This window comes from Lepidothrix coronata, unplaced genomic scaffold, assembly GCF_001604755.1.
Source record: "Lepidothrix coronata isolate B3197 unplaced genomic scaffold, Lepidothrix_coronata-1.0 Scaffold141, whole genome shotgun sequence".
Lineage (NCBI taxonomy): Eukaryota > Metazoa > Chordata > Aves > Passeriformes > Pipridae > Lepidothrix > Lepidothrix coronata.
This window is the reverse complement of record NW_016690321.1, coordinates 55,016-73,261: the sequence shown is the minus strand read 5'-3', so window position 1 is coordinate 73,261 and position 18,246 is coordinate 55,016. Positions and strand designations below refer to the sequence as shown.

The 18,246-nt window shown below is 43.4% G+C and overlaps 2 protein-coding genes across 3 annotated transcripts; both read right to left on the bottom strand.

Annotated features, from left to right (window-relative positions):
- Positions 1–807: 807 nt before the first annotated feature.
- Positions 808–9,093, bottom strand: DDX47 (DEAD-box helicase 47). The gene is made up of 12 exons (XM_017827699.1): positions 8,968–9,093; positions 8,218–8,311; positions 6,579–6,767; positions 5,787–5,858; positions 5,152–5,270; positions 4,567–4,638; positions 4,328–4,444; positions 4,019–4,165; positions 3,580–3,717; positions 2,131–2,201; positions 1,476–1,605; positions 808–1,382 (listed from the first exon to the last, which is right to left on the bottom strand). Exons 1-12 carry the CDS (start codon positions 9,055–9,057, stop codon positions 1,260–1,262), a joined length of 1,362 nt encoding a protein of 453 aa, XP_017683188.1. The 5' UTR covers positions 9,058–9,093; the 3' UTR covers positions 808–1,259.
- A 2,990-nt stretch (positions 9,094–12,083) lies between these two features.
- On the bottom strand, positions 12,084–16,882 carry APOLD1 (apolipoprotein L domain containing 1). Of its 2 annotated transcripts, XM_017827701.1 has the most exons (3): positions 16,792–16,813; positions 14,943–15,071; positions 12,084–14,613 (listed from the first exon to the last, which is right to left on the bottom strand). In XM_017827701.1, the coding sequence occupies exon 3, from the start codon at positions 14,606–14,608 to the stop codon at positions 13,868–13,870; it is 741 nt and encodes a 246-aa protein (XP_017683190.1). In that variant the 5' UTR covers positions 14,609–14,613; positions 14,943–15,071; positions 16,792–16,813; the 3' UTR covers positions 12,084–13,867. The 2 variants fall into 2 exon arrangements, with proteins under 2 accessions (XP_017683190.1, XP_017683189.1); XM_017827700.1 differs by lacking the exon at positions 14,943–15,071 and having other exon boundaries at positions 16,792–16,882.
- Between the last annotated feature and the right edge of the window lie 1,364 nt (positions 16,883–18,246).

Genomic DNA, 18,246 nt, shown 5'->3' with positions numbered 1-18,246 from the left:
CCTCATGAAGAAACAGACCCATGGTTTTTGGATTTTTTTGCAAAATGTGCTGCCTCTAACAAAAGCATAAAAGCATTCTGACTAGCATACAAGTGTATACTAGATTTATCCTGACAATGTGAAATAACCACTGTGCTCATCAACTACTGCAATAGTTTCTACTTTCAATCTAGATCTAAAAAAGACTATTGTGAACATTGTTTTTCACGTAGCAGAAAATCCAGTTTATGAGTTGTTCTAATGGACATTAAATTCTCATGTTGAGTGATATAGAGGAGCTTTTCATTCTTCTCTGCCCACCAGTAGAAACATCCAGCTTGAAATTTTTTATTGCCAATGAGAACTAGCACTAACCTGGTTAGATATGAAGGTAAGTACACTTATCCCATTCTTGCAAGAGTCTACTTATATGGCACGGAACTCTGCCTAACAGAGAAATAACTAGGGAAACAGAACTTCTATGATACCCGTTTTTCTTTACCACCCTGCTTGTGAGCAGCTTTCCTATGCTAATACCCCCCTCTTGTGTTCGTTTATAAGTACTACAAGAAACAGCAGCAAAAACCCCACCCAAAACCCAGACCTTTCCTTGTATCATGTCAATCATTACAGATTCTGGATGGAATTCCAAGCAGTGAATCGCCTCCTGCCAAAACTGATGCTCCCGTGCTGGGCCACTCTTCAGCTGACATATCTAAGGTATTGATGTCACATGTGAATTGCTAAGATTGACCTAAGAAGAAAACCTGGCAGAGCAAATATACAAACTGAACAAAACAGGTCAATGACAAGACAAGGAGAACCAGGTAGCTTTAAAATTAACCAAAATATATTTGGAGTTCTCCACATAACACATCCCTGTGAAAACTCAGTCACTTCTTTTAACTTTTTCTGACAGATCTATCTGACCCCAGATGCACTCAGTGAGATTGGGTAGTGAGACAGGCTGCATCAATGCAAAAGCTGCAGTCACACTGCGCTTCTTTGTGAATGAGCAGGGCCAGACCACAGCTGCTTCCAGGTCCAGAGGTGACAGTCTCTAATGATGTCTCTGAACAGAAGACTGGCACTATGGTACCACAATGGTCCAAGCTCAGTCTATAGCTGGTAAAGCAGAAGAGAAGTTGTTTTCCTCATGGACCACCCAAGTTCACATGTAGTTTTGAAAAAAAAATCCACTGGAGATAGCTTGGTAGACCATTTTTGCCAGCTCATATAGCCATGAAGAGAAAAATAAAAAAGTCTGTTTGAATACCGAACTAGAAGGCTTTCCTTTTCTTCTTTTTCCCACCTGCCACCTTATTCCTGACACCAATAGCTTCTTCTGTGTCATCATCATTATCATTCCGAGATCGCTTCTTCTCTCCCTGCTCCCGCAGCTCCTGCAATGCAATCAATAGATTGACCAAGAGTTCTGGCACCTGAGGAAATTCAGATTACAACAGTGAGCAGAGGGACAAAAAGTCAGCACCCACCATTCGAGCAATTCTCTGGGCCTCAGCCACACGCTCTGTCAGCATCATAACTTCTTCCTCTTGCATGGGGAACGCTGGCAGCTTTTTGCCAATCAGGTGTTCGATGCGCTGGAATAGCTCCACATCATACCTGCGAGAAGACAAGACACCAGATTGAATCAGCCCTCCTGAGAGTGCTTCAGCTGTCACCATTCATAGAATTCATCCTTTCTCTCCAGCCCACAGATAGATTGTGCTGATGGTCTCACAAGCAACTCAACTGCATCTGAATGATGACATTGTTTGGGGTGGCTTCTCTGATTTATTCAGCTCGTCTCTGTTCAGAAGGATTTGAAAAAGACTTCAGACAAACAGTTCAGTAATTATAAACACCCCCTGCAGCTACTTAAGCTGTACTATATATTATAAAAACGTATGTATGTATAACAATTCAGTTATAAACAGTTCTGCTCATTACATGACTGCTTCTAGAATTTCTCTAGACCTTTCTCCCTCCCCACAACTGGGCTTGGAATTCTCTCCCCTTTAAGTAAATAAAACCAACTGGCACCTCAAAACGAAAAGTAGTATTTTCTTCTCACCCAGGATGAGGTCAGATATTTTCTGCTCTGAAATAGAGCTGGAAAGAATAAGTCTGCCAAATTTTAACACTTACTGTGTGACAAAGGTGATAGATTTGCCAGATCTTCCAGCTCGAGCTGTTCTCCCAACACGATGAATGTAATCCTGAAAACGATTTTCTTGGTAAGCAATAAGATATGTTCACCAAACACAGAACAGATGTCATGGCAAATCAGCCTACACAATTATTCTTTAGGAAAGAACAAGAAAATGGGGAGAAAATACTCCAGGATTAAGCACTCAGGACCATGTGCAGCATCAGAATTAGAGAAGATGCTGGCTTGCTGCGGCGTATCTTTGGTTTTAACATTTGAATTCTTCTCTTTCTAAAGGTGAAGACCAACTCCATTTATTCCAGACTGCAGGACAAAAGTTGCAGTACATGACTTTGCTGAGACTTCACTATCACTTCCTTGGAAAGGTAATATTCACAGTGAGCCCATGCCTGCATTTTCAGTCTTAAGATCTAGTGCTCGACATAGTCTATCTTCCAGAGACACTCTCGGACAAGTAGACTTAAATTTGGCAAGCACAGTGAAAGGGAGGGTGATTGAGAATAATTTAGAAGAGCTTGAGCGTCTTCTGTTAATACGGTTCTAGGCTGTTCTCCAGGTTTTATACTGCATTACAGAAATTAAAATACTCCCTTCTCCATACAGGATCTGTGGAGAAAGAATCACGAGAAAGGACGTGTTCTGTGACAGGGCTAGATGAGAAAGAAGAGCACAGAAACTGTAATAACATTACTTAAGCTGCTGCCACCTCCATTTTTTTTCCTTATGTTTGTCCTTTTACAACACCAAAAGTAGTTCTTTGAAAGATCATGCTTTCTTCTGTTTGCAAGGTATAGTATCTTCAATCATTGTAAGCAACAATAGCAATTCCTGAAATGCATGTTAATGGTATGCTTTCTGGAACCGGGCTGGGAAAGAGTCACACCCTTGATATAATCCTATACTTTCTATAAGACAGTTAGTAACTCACTTTCTTTTCAGTTTGCTGTACTTCTGTGATATGAAGGTGAAACATAATGTAAGTCACCTTTCTTGATCAAATGCTCATTGAACATAATGGGAGAATGTTTTTTTTTTCTTTTTTTTTTAAACACAGTTTAAAATATGAAGGCAGACCTGGATCACAGGAACACATGAGACTAATAATATGTCTAATAATAATAAAACTGTTTTCAAGGCTCTTTAATGCAATATGGCAAAACGCATACCCCGAACAGAAACGCAAAGACACAGAATGTTCGTCACTTCCCCTCTTCACGTATGGGATCGGTTCTACAATCCAGATGAGGCCATCCAACCAAACTGAGATACCAACTCAACTGCAGAGGTTGAACTACACCTTCTAATCTACAGAAGTGTGAACTAGGCTTCCAATCAGAAGAGCAGAAAAAAGACGTCTTTGTTCCTTTGTCTACCTTCACTATGTCCTGGTGGCCAGAAGCTCTCAGCAGACACACAGACAAGCTTACCTTAGAATGCGTAGGGATATCAAAGTTTATCACCACATCTACATGGGGTATGTCCAGACCTCTGCTTGCAACATCAGTAGCCAGCAGAATAGAACGTGCCTTTGCCTTGAACTTGTTTAGAGAGCCCAAGCGTTTGTTCTGGAAGAGGACAAAAAGGGAACGAGAGAGTAACACTCATTCTAGTTAATATGCTCTTGTTGAAATACCGGCACAAAAGAACCAGGGGAGAAACTACTCAAAAATCTCACTTCTCTAATTTCTTTTTGAAATATTACAGAATCAGTGGCAGCATTCACATTAGTTAAATCTTTAGGGATCAGTCTAGTCCACTAGCTGTGAAGTACTCCTTCTGAAAGGTAGCTGTGACTCAGTATGGTGCTGCCCATTTCCCAAGCCACAAGTTTCCTGTCTGCTCCATTCTGTGGGGTAATGCCCATACCTGACTCATCTGCCCATGGAGAGGAATGGCAGTGAAACCCAGGTTGCGGAGCAGTAGAGCAGTCCTTTGAGTATTGTTACAGGTACTACAGAATATCATGAAAGAGTTACCAGCTAGTTCATTCAAGATATAAACCAGGTAGCTGTCCTGTAACGAAATAGAGAGAGAATTTACCAAAAAAAAATAATAATCACATGTACAACATTAAAGACTAAGTCTAAGCCACAGAAGATGACCAGATACTGGGCAGGTGTGGGAAAAAGAAGACAAGACATAATGAGAAAAGGGAAGAAACAGAAGTGGCATTACCTTAAATTTTGAGGGGATGAAAATGTAGTACTGCTGTAGTTTTTCAACTGTCTGATACTTGGAAGAAACAGCACATTTAACAGGATTCTTCAGAGCAGCACGCTGGAGTTTTTGAACCTGGTAAGATCAATGTAAGTTAGCACTGGATGGACAGAGATCTTGTCAGAAACCTGTATTAATACAGTTTAGTCAACAGGATAGCCTGATGGAAGAACTAAAGCAGAGTACTCTGCTCTCACCTTCTTGGTCATGGTGGCAGAAAACAGAAATGTCTTCCTGTCTCGAGGAATCACTTTTAGTATCTTATCCACCTGCAAAAAAGAGATAAGGAAATGGGAATACTGAATATTATGAGCACCTAAGACACAAGCGTCCCCCAAATATAATGATCATCCACATGAAGAGTAATGCATGTGCAGATATACAGTAGGAACAAATTTTTCCTCTTCTAAAGGGAAGGTGTAGGCTGATAGCTTGTTGACAATTAGGCAGTGTGAATTCCAGAAGTCCAATAACAGTGCAAATATCAGGCAAAGTTTCTGCAGGAATGTGTGTGTGATTGCGTTCTACATTAACTGCATCCACATCAGGCACTCCAGAGAAATCAGTAGATTTCAGAGACAAAATGCCTCCTACTGTCTTGGCAATGCTCTGCAGAACTCCCCTATGTTCTACTCCCACCACAGAATTTCGTGCAGCTATCAGATCCTAGTTACAATTTGCTCATAATTTCTGGAGAACAGCTCAGTGTTTGCTATGTGACTGTATGAAGAGATTTTAAAGAGACTCATCTGGTGTTCCAAACTCTTTCAGCAGATTCCTACCTCTGTCTCAAAATCCATGTTAAGAATCCGGTCAGCCTCATCCATCACTAGGAATTTCAGAGCACGTAAGTTAAAGCCCTTTGTGTTCTCCAGATGATCGACCAGACGGCCAGGGGTTGCTACCAACAACATCACGAGAGCAAATTGAATTAAAGCAAAGGAAAAGAAAGATCCAAACAGGCAAGATAGTAATTCATTACAGAAATGGGATTCTTTGCTCAAGAAAAGTAAAGGCAGATTGCTTTGTGGGAATAACTCTTTCATAGGACATCTTCAGAGAGTGTTTTGAAATAAGACTAATGGAGTCAGACCCTCAGAAGAATGTCCTCCCCTTAAAAAAACACAACACACAACAGACCGTAAATGAGCTACACTGTGAAGGATGAGACCAGGATTTGAAATACTTGAGGAGAATGAAAAAACAAGTCAAAGGAGGTCTTGCAGGAATGCTTTGGAATGAGCTTGTAGCAACAAAGTTATTGGTGTATACTTCAGAAACATTAGCAAACCAATACTGAGATTTCAGGACAAAAGCAAATGAAAGATGTACTCTAACAAAACCTTCTGGCTGTCTCTCTTTGGGTAACTGCAGTTTGATAATATTAACACTCCATATCCCCCGCACATTAACTTACCAATTATAACATGTGGTTTCTTGGCTAAGGCCAGAGATTGAGACATTGTGTCAATTCCACCCACAATAACAGCTGCAGGACAAACAGAATATAGTGAATCCCTCAGTGTAGCACCAGTCAGCCACAGGCACTATAGTGTTTGCTCCTACTCCTCACCATCCACAACTCTGAACAAATGAAAGACTACTTATTTTTATGAGAATTTATAAGAATTCACTTTATTTTAGCATACCTGACCTTCCCAGGCCTCTTATGCCATACAATTAAGTCCTTACTTGCCCCAGGTATTTTATTTTCACAGGCAGAATCTATTCCTTGCACCTTAACTCAGCTAGAAAAATCTAGAAATTCTAAAAATACCCATAAAGCTATTATTAGTAGTAGTAATATAATAATAACAATAACAATAATAATAATAATAATAATAATAATGAGAGTATCTAAAGAATCCATACAGACAGTCTGAAAGAAATATTAAACTACATCACACTACAGCAGGGAGCTCTATGCAATTTCACTGGACACAAACCTAATATTGAGAACATTCTCTTCTACTTCTATCTTTAACTGTTTAGACATAAAATGCAGAAGAGCTGCAGATTCCTCCTTGAGGAAAGGCCATAGAGTCTTTCTTTTGCAAACCTGATACCAGATCTCTGTCTTTCAGCATCACAAGCTTTTCTTACTTTTTGTTCAACCCTCCATACAAATCCTCTATTTTTAACTTTGCAATCCTGACCTGACTAACTTTAGTCTTCAGGAAAACTGGTCCAATATTAGTAAGTTACTCACTAGTTTGGACACCGATAGAGGATCCGAGAGCTTCAAACTGCTCTGAGATCTGAAAGGCCAGCTCCCTTGTTGGTGTGAGGACAAGAGCAAACAGCCGCTGAGGTGTTTCCAGCAGTGCTTGAAGAATTGGCAAAGCAAAAGCTCCTGTTTTTCCAGAGCCAGTTTCTGCCAGTCCAATGACGTCTCTGCCTACAAGAAGCAGCAAGGAAGGCAAAAAACTGTTACACATCTAGAGCAGAGAAAGAAGCCTTTAAAGTACTATGCAATAAAGCACAAGGATTCCGTAAGGACAGAGAAAAAAAGGAAGACACACAAGGTAAAAAAGAACAAGTGGTCAAACCAAAGAATTTCAGAGCAATTCTGAAGCATTTTTAGACTGTGATTATACTTGTACAATAATTACAGTCTCAATACTCAATTCTCTAGTTAAACTTCTGCTAATATACAGTGTTTCATACGAACTTTAAAATAAGCTTTATTTTATGATGTCTCAAATCTGCCTGTCAATTTACAGCTTAATGGCTCTGTCTTGATATTCTAGTCCAAACACTGTCTGTTTACTGGCTTACAAGGAAACAGACTCCAGTGTCTGATACTCTGGCACAGGAACTACATGACAACAGCACTACCAAACTCACATTTCACAAACCACAACTATGCCATTGATTAATGAATCTAAATCAGTTTGCAGCAGGAAGGGTTAGAACAAGTCCTTTGCCCAAAAATTGTGCAGGCAACAGGGTGGAATTCATCAGTAGAATCCATTATGACCTCCTGAGCTTGTACAGCTCAGAAGAACATGCTACCAACAGGCCTTACACTGGAGACAACTTCTCAGGAATGCAGTCTTACTTTTGGATGGTTTTATGCCTTTTTTCCCCCCAGAGAACCTTATATGTGGAATAAAAGAGTCTGACAACAGTTAAGTACTAGGACAGAGTAGATACTGAAAGTTTGTTCTCGTTCTGTCACTACATTGTTCTGTTCCTGCTTCACAGTATTTTAGGGGCTTTTGTTTTAAAATAAAACGCTTCTAGAGGCAGAAATGTTTGCTGAATTCAGTAATTTATTTTCTTTTAATTCCAGGATGCTTAGAGAAAGTCACTGTAGTTTGGTTATGACTCACTACAGAAATCTAATTTCAAAGAATTGCCTGCTCACAGCGAAGCAGATCATACACGCTACGGAATCAGCCAAGGTATCTCCAGTTTCAGATGCACACACACACTGTAGGTCTCTATCAGAAGAGACACAGTCCAAAACCTATCGGAAGATTCCTGCATACCCTTGGGTATTTCAGAAAGAAAACGATCAATTCAGACTAACAGTTCAAATGATTCATAATAATCCTATTTAACACAGAGTGTCAGAACTACACAACAAGAGTGAACACTCAAGAAATCATGTTTGTACGCACTTGAAAGTTTGGATTGCAGGGAGTTTTATAGGATAAACTAGTATTCCAAGCTCCACCTGAGTAGGGGACAGAACGAACACAAAGACTACTTCTAAACAGAGATCCTCAGTGATGGAGAAGCTGGGACACTCTCATCCCTGACCCTTCTCACTCAGCAAAATTCATTCACATAGAGCTCCTGGGACATTCCCTGATTCAGCATCAAAGAAGCACACTGCTCACCTTGGAGAGCCACTGGAATAGCCTCAACTTGGATCTTCGTTGGCACCTTCCATCCTAACTGGTCACAAGCTTCACACAGCACATCTGTCACTCCCTGCACATTAGCGAAAAGAGAAAAGAGAAACAGACATCCCCAAGGAGACATAAATTAAATCACAGACTAAAGTTAAATACATGCTGCAACAGAGCCAAGCTTGTCTCTAGCACAAACCAACCCCATCAGGCCCCCAGTTCAACCACCTGAAAGGTCAGGCTGCCCACAGTGATCCCCACCTCCACCGGTAGCTTCATAGGATTTATTCAAAACAGTTAGAGAGGACTGTCATTGGGAAGAAAACAGTCCGTTTACCCTAGTTAACACAGGGAACTTTACACACACACACACACACACACACACACACACACACACAGAGAACTGCCTCTCTTCATCTCAGGGGGTGTCCCATGGGCACGGGAAACGAAAAACGCCAGGGCAAGTTAACAGAACTGAAAATACAGGCAGCTGCCTGAGGAGCGCTGATCGGAGCAGCAAGGCCAGCCTGTCCCGGTCGGCGGCGCGACTCCCCACCCCTCCTGCCCGGGAACAGCACCGCTGCGCCCGGATCGACTGCCCGCACGTGTCCGCCCGCCGCGCACACGGCGCTGCGTGGGAAGCTCCCCACGGCCTGAGCTGCGCGCCGGGGGCGGGACGCTGCTCCTCGGGACGGGAGAAGAGCACCGGGCGCAGAAGCGGCTCTGTCCCAGCCTCACCAGGTCCTTGAAGCTCCGCAGCTCTTCCACCACCGCCTCTGACTCGGTCTCCGTCCCCGCCGCCGCCCCCTCCTCCTCTCCCCCGGCCATCTTGGACCGTCCCCGCCGTGGCGGCGCAGAGCACGCTGGGAGCTGTAGTCCTCCTCGGGGTGTGATGGGATTTGTAGTTCCGAAGAAAGAGCCCGCCGGAGCGGGCGGATTTACCCTAAACTCCGAGAGGTCTCCAGGGAAGGGGGAGTTACGGATCTACAGGCACCTGTCCTGGGATAAGGGCACGCTGAATTGGCTGTATGAAAACGTTCCTGCTCGGCATTGACCGCAAGCTCAGCGCTGCACTGCTTAGGCAGTGGGTGATGGTGCTCTGTGCTCACACATTCTGCAGCTGGGAAAGAGCAATGCAAAAGGAGCTGCTAAATATACAAAAATACAAGAATATATATAAACTTACATATGTAAGACGTATAAAGAGCAAATTAACTTCTTCAGAAGCGCTGGTATGAAAAATTTTGAAGCACTAGAGAAGGGAAAAAAGAAAAGAAATGTCATTATCCCACCTCGTTTTCCTGTTTATGGTAATTGGCAGTGTGAATTTTCGAAGTGCCAGAAATACAAAATAAAGTGAACTATGGCAACTCACAGCATAAAATGAGAGAATAGGGGATGGGAGTAGATGTAAACACTCTCCCAGCTCTCTTGACCACTGCTGTTGTGACTCAGGCCTGCAAGCGCACAGTGAGAGGTGAAAAAGGTGATGCATTTATTGACCTTCCAGGGAGTGCAGCATCAAAATATCATTTCTTGATGGAAGTTTCTGGGCTCATTGGTTTTCATGTGCTCTGGGTGTAGCCTCTGATCTGTGTCCCAGTGCTGATTGCAGCAGGGCAACCTTGCAGCTAGGTGAGTTTCCTTTGTTTTAGGGAAAAGAAAGATAATCTATGCAAGAGCTCAGGCTTCAAAAGGACAGCAGAGCTGGCTGCAAAATGAAACTCACGACTGAATGTCTGAGCAGGCCTCCCTCTCTCTGGGAAGGCTGTCTGGGTGTGCTCTCAGTGGAAATGCTGATGTACTTGGGCATGTGTCACTGGATTCCGAGCGTGGCATTTCCTCTGCTCCCAGAACAATGCGGAAAGTGAGAGAAGATATGAACAAACTCTCTGCATGACAGGGAAAGGAGAGGAAACCTGAAACAATTCATGGGCAGGAGTGGAATGAAACTTCTGCATCCCACTGTGCTCAGGAGCAATGATTTTAAAATAATAAATTAAAACAAACAGCAATAAGCACCCCGTGTAGATGCTAGTTGTGACCACGTTTCAAAAATTACAGCAGTCTGAGCTATGAACTTGCTATATATCATTAGTGCTAAAGGCTGAGCCTGGCCAGTACTTTGACATGAACCCTTGTAAGGGTCACTGAGATGCCTCAGGAAATGGAGTCAGGGATGTGACAGGAAGTCACTGCTTGTTGAACTCATTGCCCATATAATATTATGCTGTTGTGGTGGGGAGCAGGGTGGAGGAATTTTATTCTGGTGAAATTCCAGTTTATGTAATTCCCTTTTGTAAATAGATATGTTTGAATGAGAGTTTTCTCCTGTCCTAAACTGCTGTTGGGAGCATTCACGTGTGATAAAATATATATGCAACTTCTAAATAGTAATTCCCTTTTTGTGCTTTTCAGCACAGGAAACTGTAGATTATACAGGATTTAGAAATTTTCACTCCAGGGCTTTTAAGCTTGGCTTTTGACCAAATATGCTCCTAGCTCTATTGCATGTTACAGCTCAGTCTTCCTTGGGGGGGACAGGGTGAGAGCATCTGCAGCAGACGAATTTTAGTGCAGATACAATGTCAGCTATTTCATGAGGGGTGCATAATAAGACAAGATGGACAGTGTGTACATTAGGTCACTGTTAATGGTAATTGGTCCTATCAACCCACTGAAATTCCCAGAGAGACGCTATTAGGATATTCTGGTGAGGAGGATCTGACCACCTCCTGCCCTATCTGCTGACAGATCAAGTGTAGCTCAGGTGTGAGAGTGCAGCCTTAGATTCACAGCAACACCTGGCTTAGAAGGTGTCCAAGAGCACTGGACAGGTTTTGGAACAAATTAAGTCTCGCAGCTCCTCTGTTTTGTGTAGGATTACAGATTGTCAAGCCCATGGGCCCCACTTTCTGCCTGAGCCTCCCTTTGGATTTTCATAGCAAACAAACCTGGAGAGGGGAGTGGCTGAGACCCGGCCGAGGAGAATGTGGTACCTTGAACTCAATTACACTCTCATAGCAGCACTGTGCAACAACCCAAATCCTGACTTGGAGTGAACAATTAGCCTTGGGAAAAATTGAACAGAAGCATGATTGTTTGCCTTTGTGGCTGAGAATGGAAGCAAAAGTATCTGATTTGTTCTCAGCTGCAGAAACAGTGGCTGTGATTGCAGTGCAGGACTGTGCTGAGCAGAGCAAACCAGCCCTGGTGAAGCTCTAAGCTATCAAATGCAAATCCCTCTGCCTATCAGATTAGTTCATTCAGAGCTGTTCTTGTGTTGTTTCCTGTGTGGACAAAACTGCACTGCCAGAAAACTAGGGAGCGGGTAGGATAAGTATATGTTACATAATTTTCTCTGTGATGATAAAACCAGCCATCTCAGAAGCATATTAAGGTTGTAACTGATCTGATGGAGTTAGTTGGTGATAAGCTGAAGCATTAGGAAAAATTTTGCATTGTGTCTGCCTTGCATAGTGTGCAGTTCACACTCCAAAAACACACTTATGGGCTGACATGGAAGTACCTCAGTGTTTGCATGTCAGAGACCAACATCCACAGTGTACACGGGCAATGTGCATACCAGCATATGCATTCACACAGACATAAAAACATACACTCATACACAAATGCCAGCTGTGTGTGGCATGGAGCTGATGACCCCACTCTTCATCCTTGCCTTCTGAACTGCTCATATTGGTCCCTGGCTTCAATGCCTGGAGCATGAATGTCAGTGCAGAGAGACACTGACACAAAAGTGCTTCATATTCAATTCATTTAATCGAATCAGCAGTGTATGTGTTCATTTCTGGTAAACAGGCACAGGTATTACAAGCATCTGAGTCACACTCTTAGAGACCAAAGCTTTTATTCTTCTGATGTATGAAAACAAATGTTGATGTAACGAGAATAAGAGACAAAAAGGGCAAGGATTCAAGCTTTGTGAGATGGAGTCTTGCTCTTCCTAAGACTTTATGTAGGGTTACAGAATTACATAGCGGGTTCTTCTGATCATTTTAATTCATGCCTGTGCAGGGAAGTTTCTCTTATCCACTGGGGCATGCTTCTGGAGGTGGAGTTAGCTCTGCATTAACTCTTTTAGTTGCCTCAAGCTAATTTCAGGGTCTCTTCCTTGTACCTCTTCCAGATACTGACATGATCCCCATCATCACAGTACTTGAGCACTTTTCAATATTTCTCCCAGAAACATTTTTGTGAGGTAGGGAAGTGCTACTATCCCCATTTTTAGACAGGGAACTGAGATACTGAGGGGTCAAAAATCACATATTTAGCGGACCAGTCACTTAAAACAGGGTCCCACTCCTTGCTCCTGCTCCTGCTCTGCCACTGAATCATCCTACTCCTCTGTACCCCTCTTGAGTATTAGTACCAGTATATATTTCTCTAACATGAAGCCTTCCCTGGGAAGCATTGCTAGGAGTATGTGTAGTTCTCCATGAGTGCTGCCTCATTCCTCACAGATAATCCACTATGGGTCTCACAGGCTGCTTGACTGCATGGAGAATGGCACCTCCACCTCTCTGCTGTGCTCTTGTCACAGCTGGGCTCCAGCTCAGACCAGTAACAGCAACCCACGCTTCCCTTCCTGCTGCAAGACTTGTAACTGCTTTCTTCTACCAATGTCCTGAGGCAGACTGATCCCAGGGCCACTGACCTGTTTTTCTCTCTGCTTTGGTTCCTAAGATCTGTTGCCATTGGTTGACAATGTTTCACCTATTTTATAACTACCAGCATTGAGGTCATGCTTTCCTTTTCTTACAGGGACTTGCCCTCCCTCACAGCCAAGTAGCAGATAACTTGCTCTCACATGCCACAGACTTGCTTTCACTATAAGAACATCTGCCTTCCTTTGGAGCAGAGACATCCTTTTTAAAGAAAGAACTATATACACCCTTAAATACAATATCAAAACCTTAAAATAATCTCATGTAAATAAATAGAACACAAACATCACAATTTGCAGTCTGGAGAGGTTTCTTCAAAAGAGATAACAAATTCTGGCCCTGCTATTTCACCCTAGGATGATGAACCATCCATACATTCTGTCATATCTGAAGCTGCTTCTTCTACAGCCTTTCCAGATGTACCTTGGTAATAGGACTGTACTCTATTGGAAATTGGCAGCTGCTGGACTTTTTAGGGTACCCCAGTCCTTGTACCACTCATGGATTCGTAACTTGTTTACAGACCAGGTTCAGTCAGCACCAGGTATTTCATCAGCCTTCCAATCCACTTCTTTTTGCTGCTTTGGGGAAGCAGAGTTGGGCAGATGGCTGGGGAAACATGGGTCTGAGGAACATCCACCTACCCAAGCCTTCAGGTTCTGAGATCTGCTGCTGTGTCCATCATAGTCCATGTGTCCATCATAACTTCCAACTTGATTCAGGTGTCCACTGTCAGTTGGTGGGGTGTGTGTGTGTGTGTGTGTGTGTGTAATCCTTAGCTTCCTATCAGGAAGGAGTTTGTGTTCAGATATAGATAAAGCACACGAGATGTGTGCACCTGAGTGCACCAGCACCACAAATTTTACCATAGCAACAGGTAGCAGTGCTAATGGTCACAATTAATAATGTAATGTCTCCAAACCCATTTTTAGTATGAGCCAAACACTGTTTCAGCTGGATGGTCTCTGGATCTCAGCAGTGGTTTTAGCACCCAAGTTGAGTCCCCTTGTGCATGGGGAAAGCTCTGTTCTGGACTCAAGAAGGTCACAGACTTCATCCATTGCCCTGGTGCAGGTCTCGAGGTTGGCAGCCAGCTTCTGGATTTTGGCCTTCAGCACAGCCTGGCTTACTTTTGTGACCTCCTTTGTGTATTCTGGCACGAGGAAGCTGTGGGAGCCGCAGAAGACCATGAAGCAGACAGAGTTGTACAGTGAGATGGAGGCCCTCTTCTCTGACTGGCACAGTGTAGGGTCTCCCGGGCCCTGCCCCCGGCGAAGGAACTCCAGGCAGCCAAGGATTTCCCTCATCTGTTTCCGACAAGTCATTGCAATTTCCTGCACCTTCCTCACCTCCCGGGAGTTGCAGAGCACTAAGGAGAGGTCGGACGTGATGCTGATGGCCCCCCCAGCAGTGGCCAGGCCCAGACCCACAGCTGATGCCAGGAGAGAGGCTCCCAGCGTCACTGGGCTCAGGGACAGCCCCAGGATGGCTGTGGCAGCTCCTGCGGCGGTCAGGGTGCTCCCGCTGACATTGGCAATCAGGGACCTCTTGCGGAGCTTGTTGAGTTTATGAGCTGCCTTGTGAAGGTGAGCGATTTGGCCACGTAGCCTCCGCCTCTGATCCAGCAGTGCTATGTGGAAGTGATGTGTGGGGTCTAGCGCTTGCGGAAAGGCAGCACTGTTTCTCTCCATGGCTTCTGTCCAGAAAAAGAGAAGTCTGGGTTGTGATTTTTGTCAAAAAAACCCCATAAGACATGCTCAGTCTGGACTATCATTTCAGGGATGGCATCCAGCCAAATTTTTGTTGCTTCACCCAGCTACAAGAAAGGTTTTCCATCTGCACACACATGCACACTCACGTACACACATGCACACTCACATACACACACGTGGTCATGTGCACATGCACATTTAATTACACATTCCATTGTAACTTTCAGACAGAGAAACTTCTATATGTTTTTCTTGTTCCCTGTGAAGACTAAAATATCTTAAGGGCTGGGGTCAGAGGTGCTATTGCCATTACCTGTGTGAAGACACAAAACATCTTTTCCAACCCTGGGGACTGAAATTCCCTTGAGATTAAGTGACTCAGTGCCCAGAGTAGTGATGCTGCCAGAACTAATGTGTTGCCCTGTGATGGGATTCAGAGGATCTGCAATATACAAAGGCATCTTTTAAAAGAAAGGTCAGGCTCTAAGGAGGTAAAAGCCACCATCCCAGGTTTTTATTTAGGGGTGATTTTCCATTAAAGGAGGACAGAGGGAAGTTGCTGACTGGAGTCAAGGTCTGGCTTTTCCATATCGGAGGTAAGCAGCTCACTGATGCCTTGGATGGGTATTGTGAACATCCTTCCTTTCTTTAAGTCTAAATAACTCAAGGTCCTGCAGCATTTTTTTTTCTATTGTAACCTGGCGTCAGGGTCTGGACAAATATGGGAATCATTGTTCTTTGGTGCTTAGTCCGACTTGTGATCATGAATCTCCAGTGACAGCGGCAGAGAGGCCTATGAACCTTGTTTAAAAGGTTCATGAAGAGCACATCGGAAAAGCAGGCCTAATTTTAGTGTACACTCCCTTGAGGATGGGGGAGTGGGAAGTGCAGGGGCCTGTGAATAGAAAAGGCTTGAAAACTGCTGGCAAACCTCCACTGGCAAGATAGCAGGAGATTGTCATGCCTTCTAGAAGGTGAATTTTCATAGTTTCTGTACTAGGTGGTGTCTGTTTGCTGTCTTTGTTCTTTGTCATAAGGGCAGAAAGGAATGTTCCAATAAGCATTTTCAGGTTACTTTAGGACTGCAAAATGCTTTACAAAGGAAGCTAGCATCCTTAACCCTGCTTAGAGGGAAACTGAGACAAGGGAGTCAACAGGAGTGATGTAGCACCAGTTGTCTGGTGGGAGCAGAGCTTCTGTGCTTCACAACACTGCATTGTGCACAGAGCTATGCTGCCTCTGCACCTTGCAAGGTCTAGCCATAGGGCTAAAAAGCTCTTTGCAGTCCGTAATGCCCTTATAACCAAAGAAGTTTCTGTAGCAGAAAGACCCTGACCTAGAGCCAACTGAGCAAAACTGTTCATTGCTGCAGTCACTTTTTCACTTCTAAGTCTTCTGTACTGTGTGAATTGGAGGTATCTGGTCTGTCACAAAATTTTACTATATAGTTTGGATCCTTGGGGTTTCATTCTGCAGAATCCCAGTGTTTCAGGAGGAGAAAACTTTGTGCCATAAATACTTTCCATCCTGAAGTGTATGAGTATATAATTCTCACTGCAATTTTTCACCCTTCTACTTGCTTGTCCTAATCCATCTTACACAGAATCCTTTAAGGCTTTCCCCCATGCCCTTCGGAAAACGACCCCAGTCTCTCTTGGTATCATTGGGCCATTTGAGTCACTTGGTACATTGTGCTTTTCTTAGCTGGGGGCAGTATCCTATTATTTTTACACATGGTAAGAGATAAAGCTGAACGCACAATGACTAACACTAATTTAAATGGATACCAGCAATAAAATGAACAATGAGCGTATCACCAATAACATAACAACAGATCAATATGATGATCATTAAATATATCAATTCCTGTAGCCTCTTAACAATTTGTTCTGAAAATTTAATTGCTAAGAACTCTGTCAGGTAACAGCAGCAACCATCTCACTGCATTAGTAGAACAGTCATTCAATATAGACCATAAACCATGTAGTGATGCATATCTTTTGAATACACTAATTTATGCCAGCACAAAGGAAAATAAAAGCAACTCCAGGTCTTAGAGAAAAATCTCCCCAATAATAAAGGTATATATTAGTCCAAAACCTGCAAACGCTTTCTTAATACAGTACTCGGAGAGACTCCAAAAATTACTAGTTCAAACTTACCTTCAGTTTCCAGCTGACCTCCCAAAAGAGAAATTTTGATCTGTTTCTGGAGGAGACCAATTTATAGCTCCCACGGACCAATTGCTGCAACAGGAATGCTTTGCCTCATACTGGGAGTTTGCCATTTCCTGTTCTCCCTTGTGCAGAAGGATGTGACACACTGGAAAGTGACCTGCAGGACAGCGAGCACACATCATGTTCAGGAAATGATCCCTGCGAATGAACATTGTGTGTTCGCTTTTCCTGAAGTGTAAGGGAAAAAAAAAATAATAAAATCTCAGCCTATTCCTGGCACTGAGCTAGTGCAGTCATTCCCTGCAGAGAACTGTTGCCTTTCCTCTCCCTGAAATAGCAACTGACTTTACTCTGTGCTGGAGCCGCCAATTGCTTGATGACTGAAGTTTCCCCCCACCACGCGTCTAGAGCCAGTGGGGCTATCAGCCAGCCAGCTACTCCATTCAAGGCCAGTGTACTTTTAAAATCCAAGCTCTTTGAGACAACTGTGTGTGTGACTGGCTGGAGCACAGCAGTCACTCCATAAAAGGGAAGCAGTTCCACAGCAAGACTGTTGCTCTAAATTCCCATCCCTTCTTCTTCTCAGAAGACAAAAACATGCAGCATCCTGCAAAAGGAGTGATCTCCCTGTGGTTTTACTCTGTTTCTTAACCATAGGGCCGGTTTTAATCAAAGAAAGATTTTTGGATGGAGTCAGGAAGAAAAGCTTTTTGGATGGCACTAAGTGGTGCAGCCCTCCTTAGACCAGAGTGGTATGTGTCTATTGACACAGGGCCTGTGGTGCTGGGGGACTGTGGTACTGGCGACATTTCATTTGTGCTTGAAGATGGGATCCTTGGCGGATTCTTACTTTTCAGGACTGCTGTTAACAGGGAACCTTTGGCTGTGCCCTAGGGTTCCCCTAACCTGTCTAATCTGAAAACTATGTAGCTGTCACTGAGTGGTGAGGATTTACTGTTGAATTTGTGAGATGCATAGCTGGAGCTGACCTTAAAAAGGGACAAGAACTGAGAGGCTACAGGCAGGGAGACGAGAAGGCTGGGATTATTAATTTCAATGGCATCTTGGTTTTTGATTGTCTTAAAATAACTGAGAAACAGTATGTCAAGTATTTTGTCAGGGAGGACCTGCAGGAGATGAGATACGAATGAAAAAATAAATAGCATTGGAGAGTGACCTCAACCTGTCACAGACATGAAAAAAAAAAGCATTGTTTTGAAGGTGCTTAAATATGCAATATTGGTCTGTTACAATTTGTACCTACTGCAGGTTAACAGGAAGGTGAGTTTGACACTTTGAAGGAAGCTGTACTTTAGCCCTGCCCTTTGTTTTAGCAAGCGTATGCTTGAATTGGAGCCCATCTGCCTTGGCAAGGGTTTGCAGTTGATAGACATGAATGTTCTTTCACACATTCCCAAATAGAATATGGCTTTTTTTTTT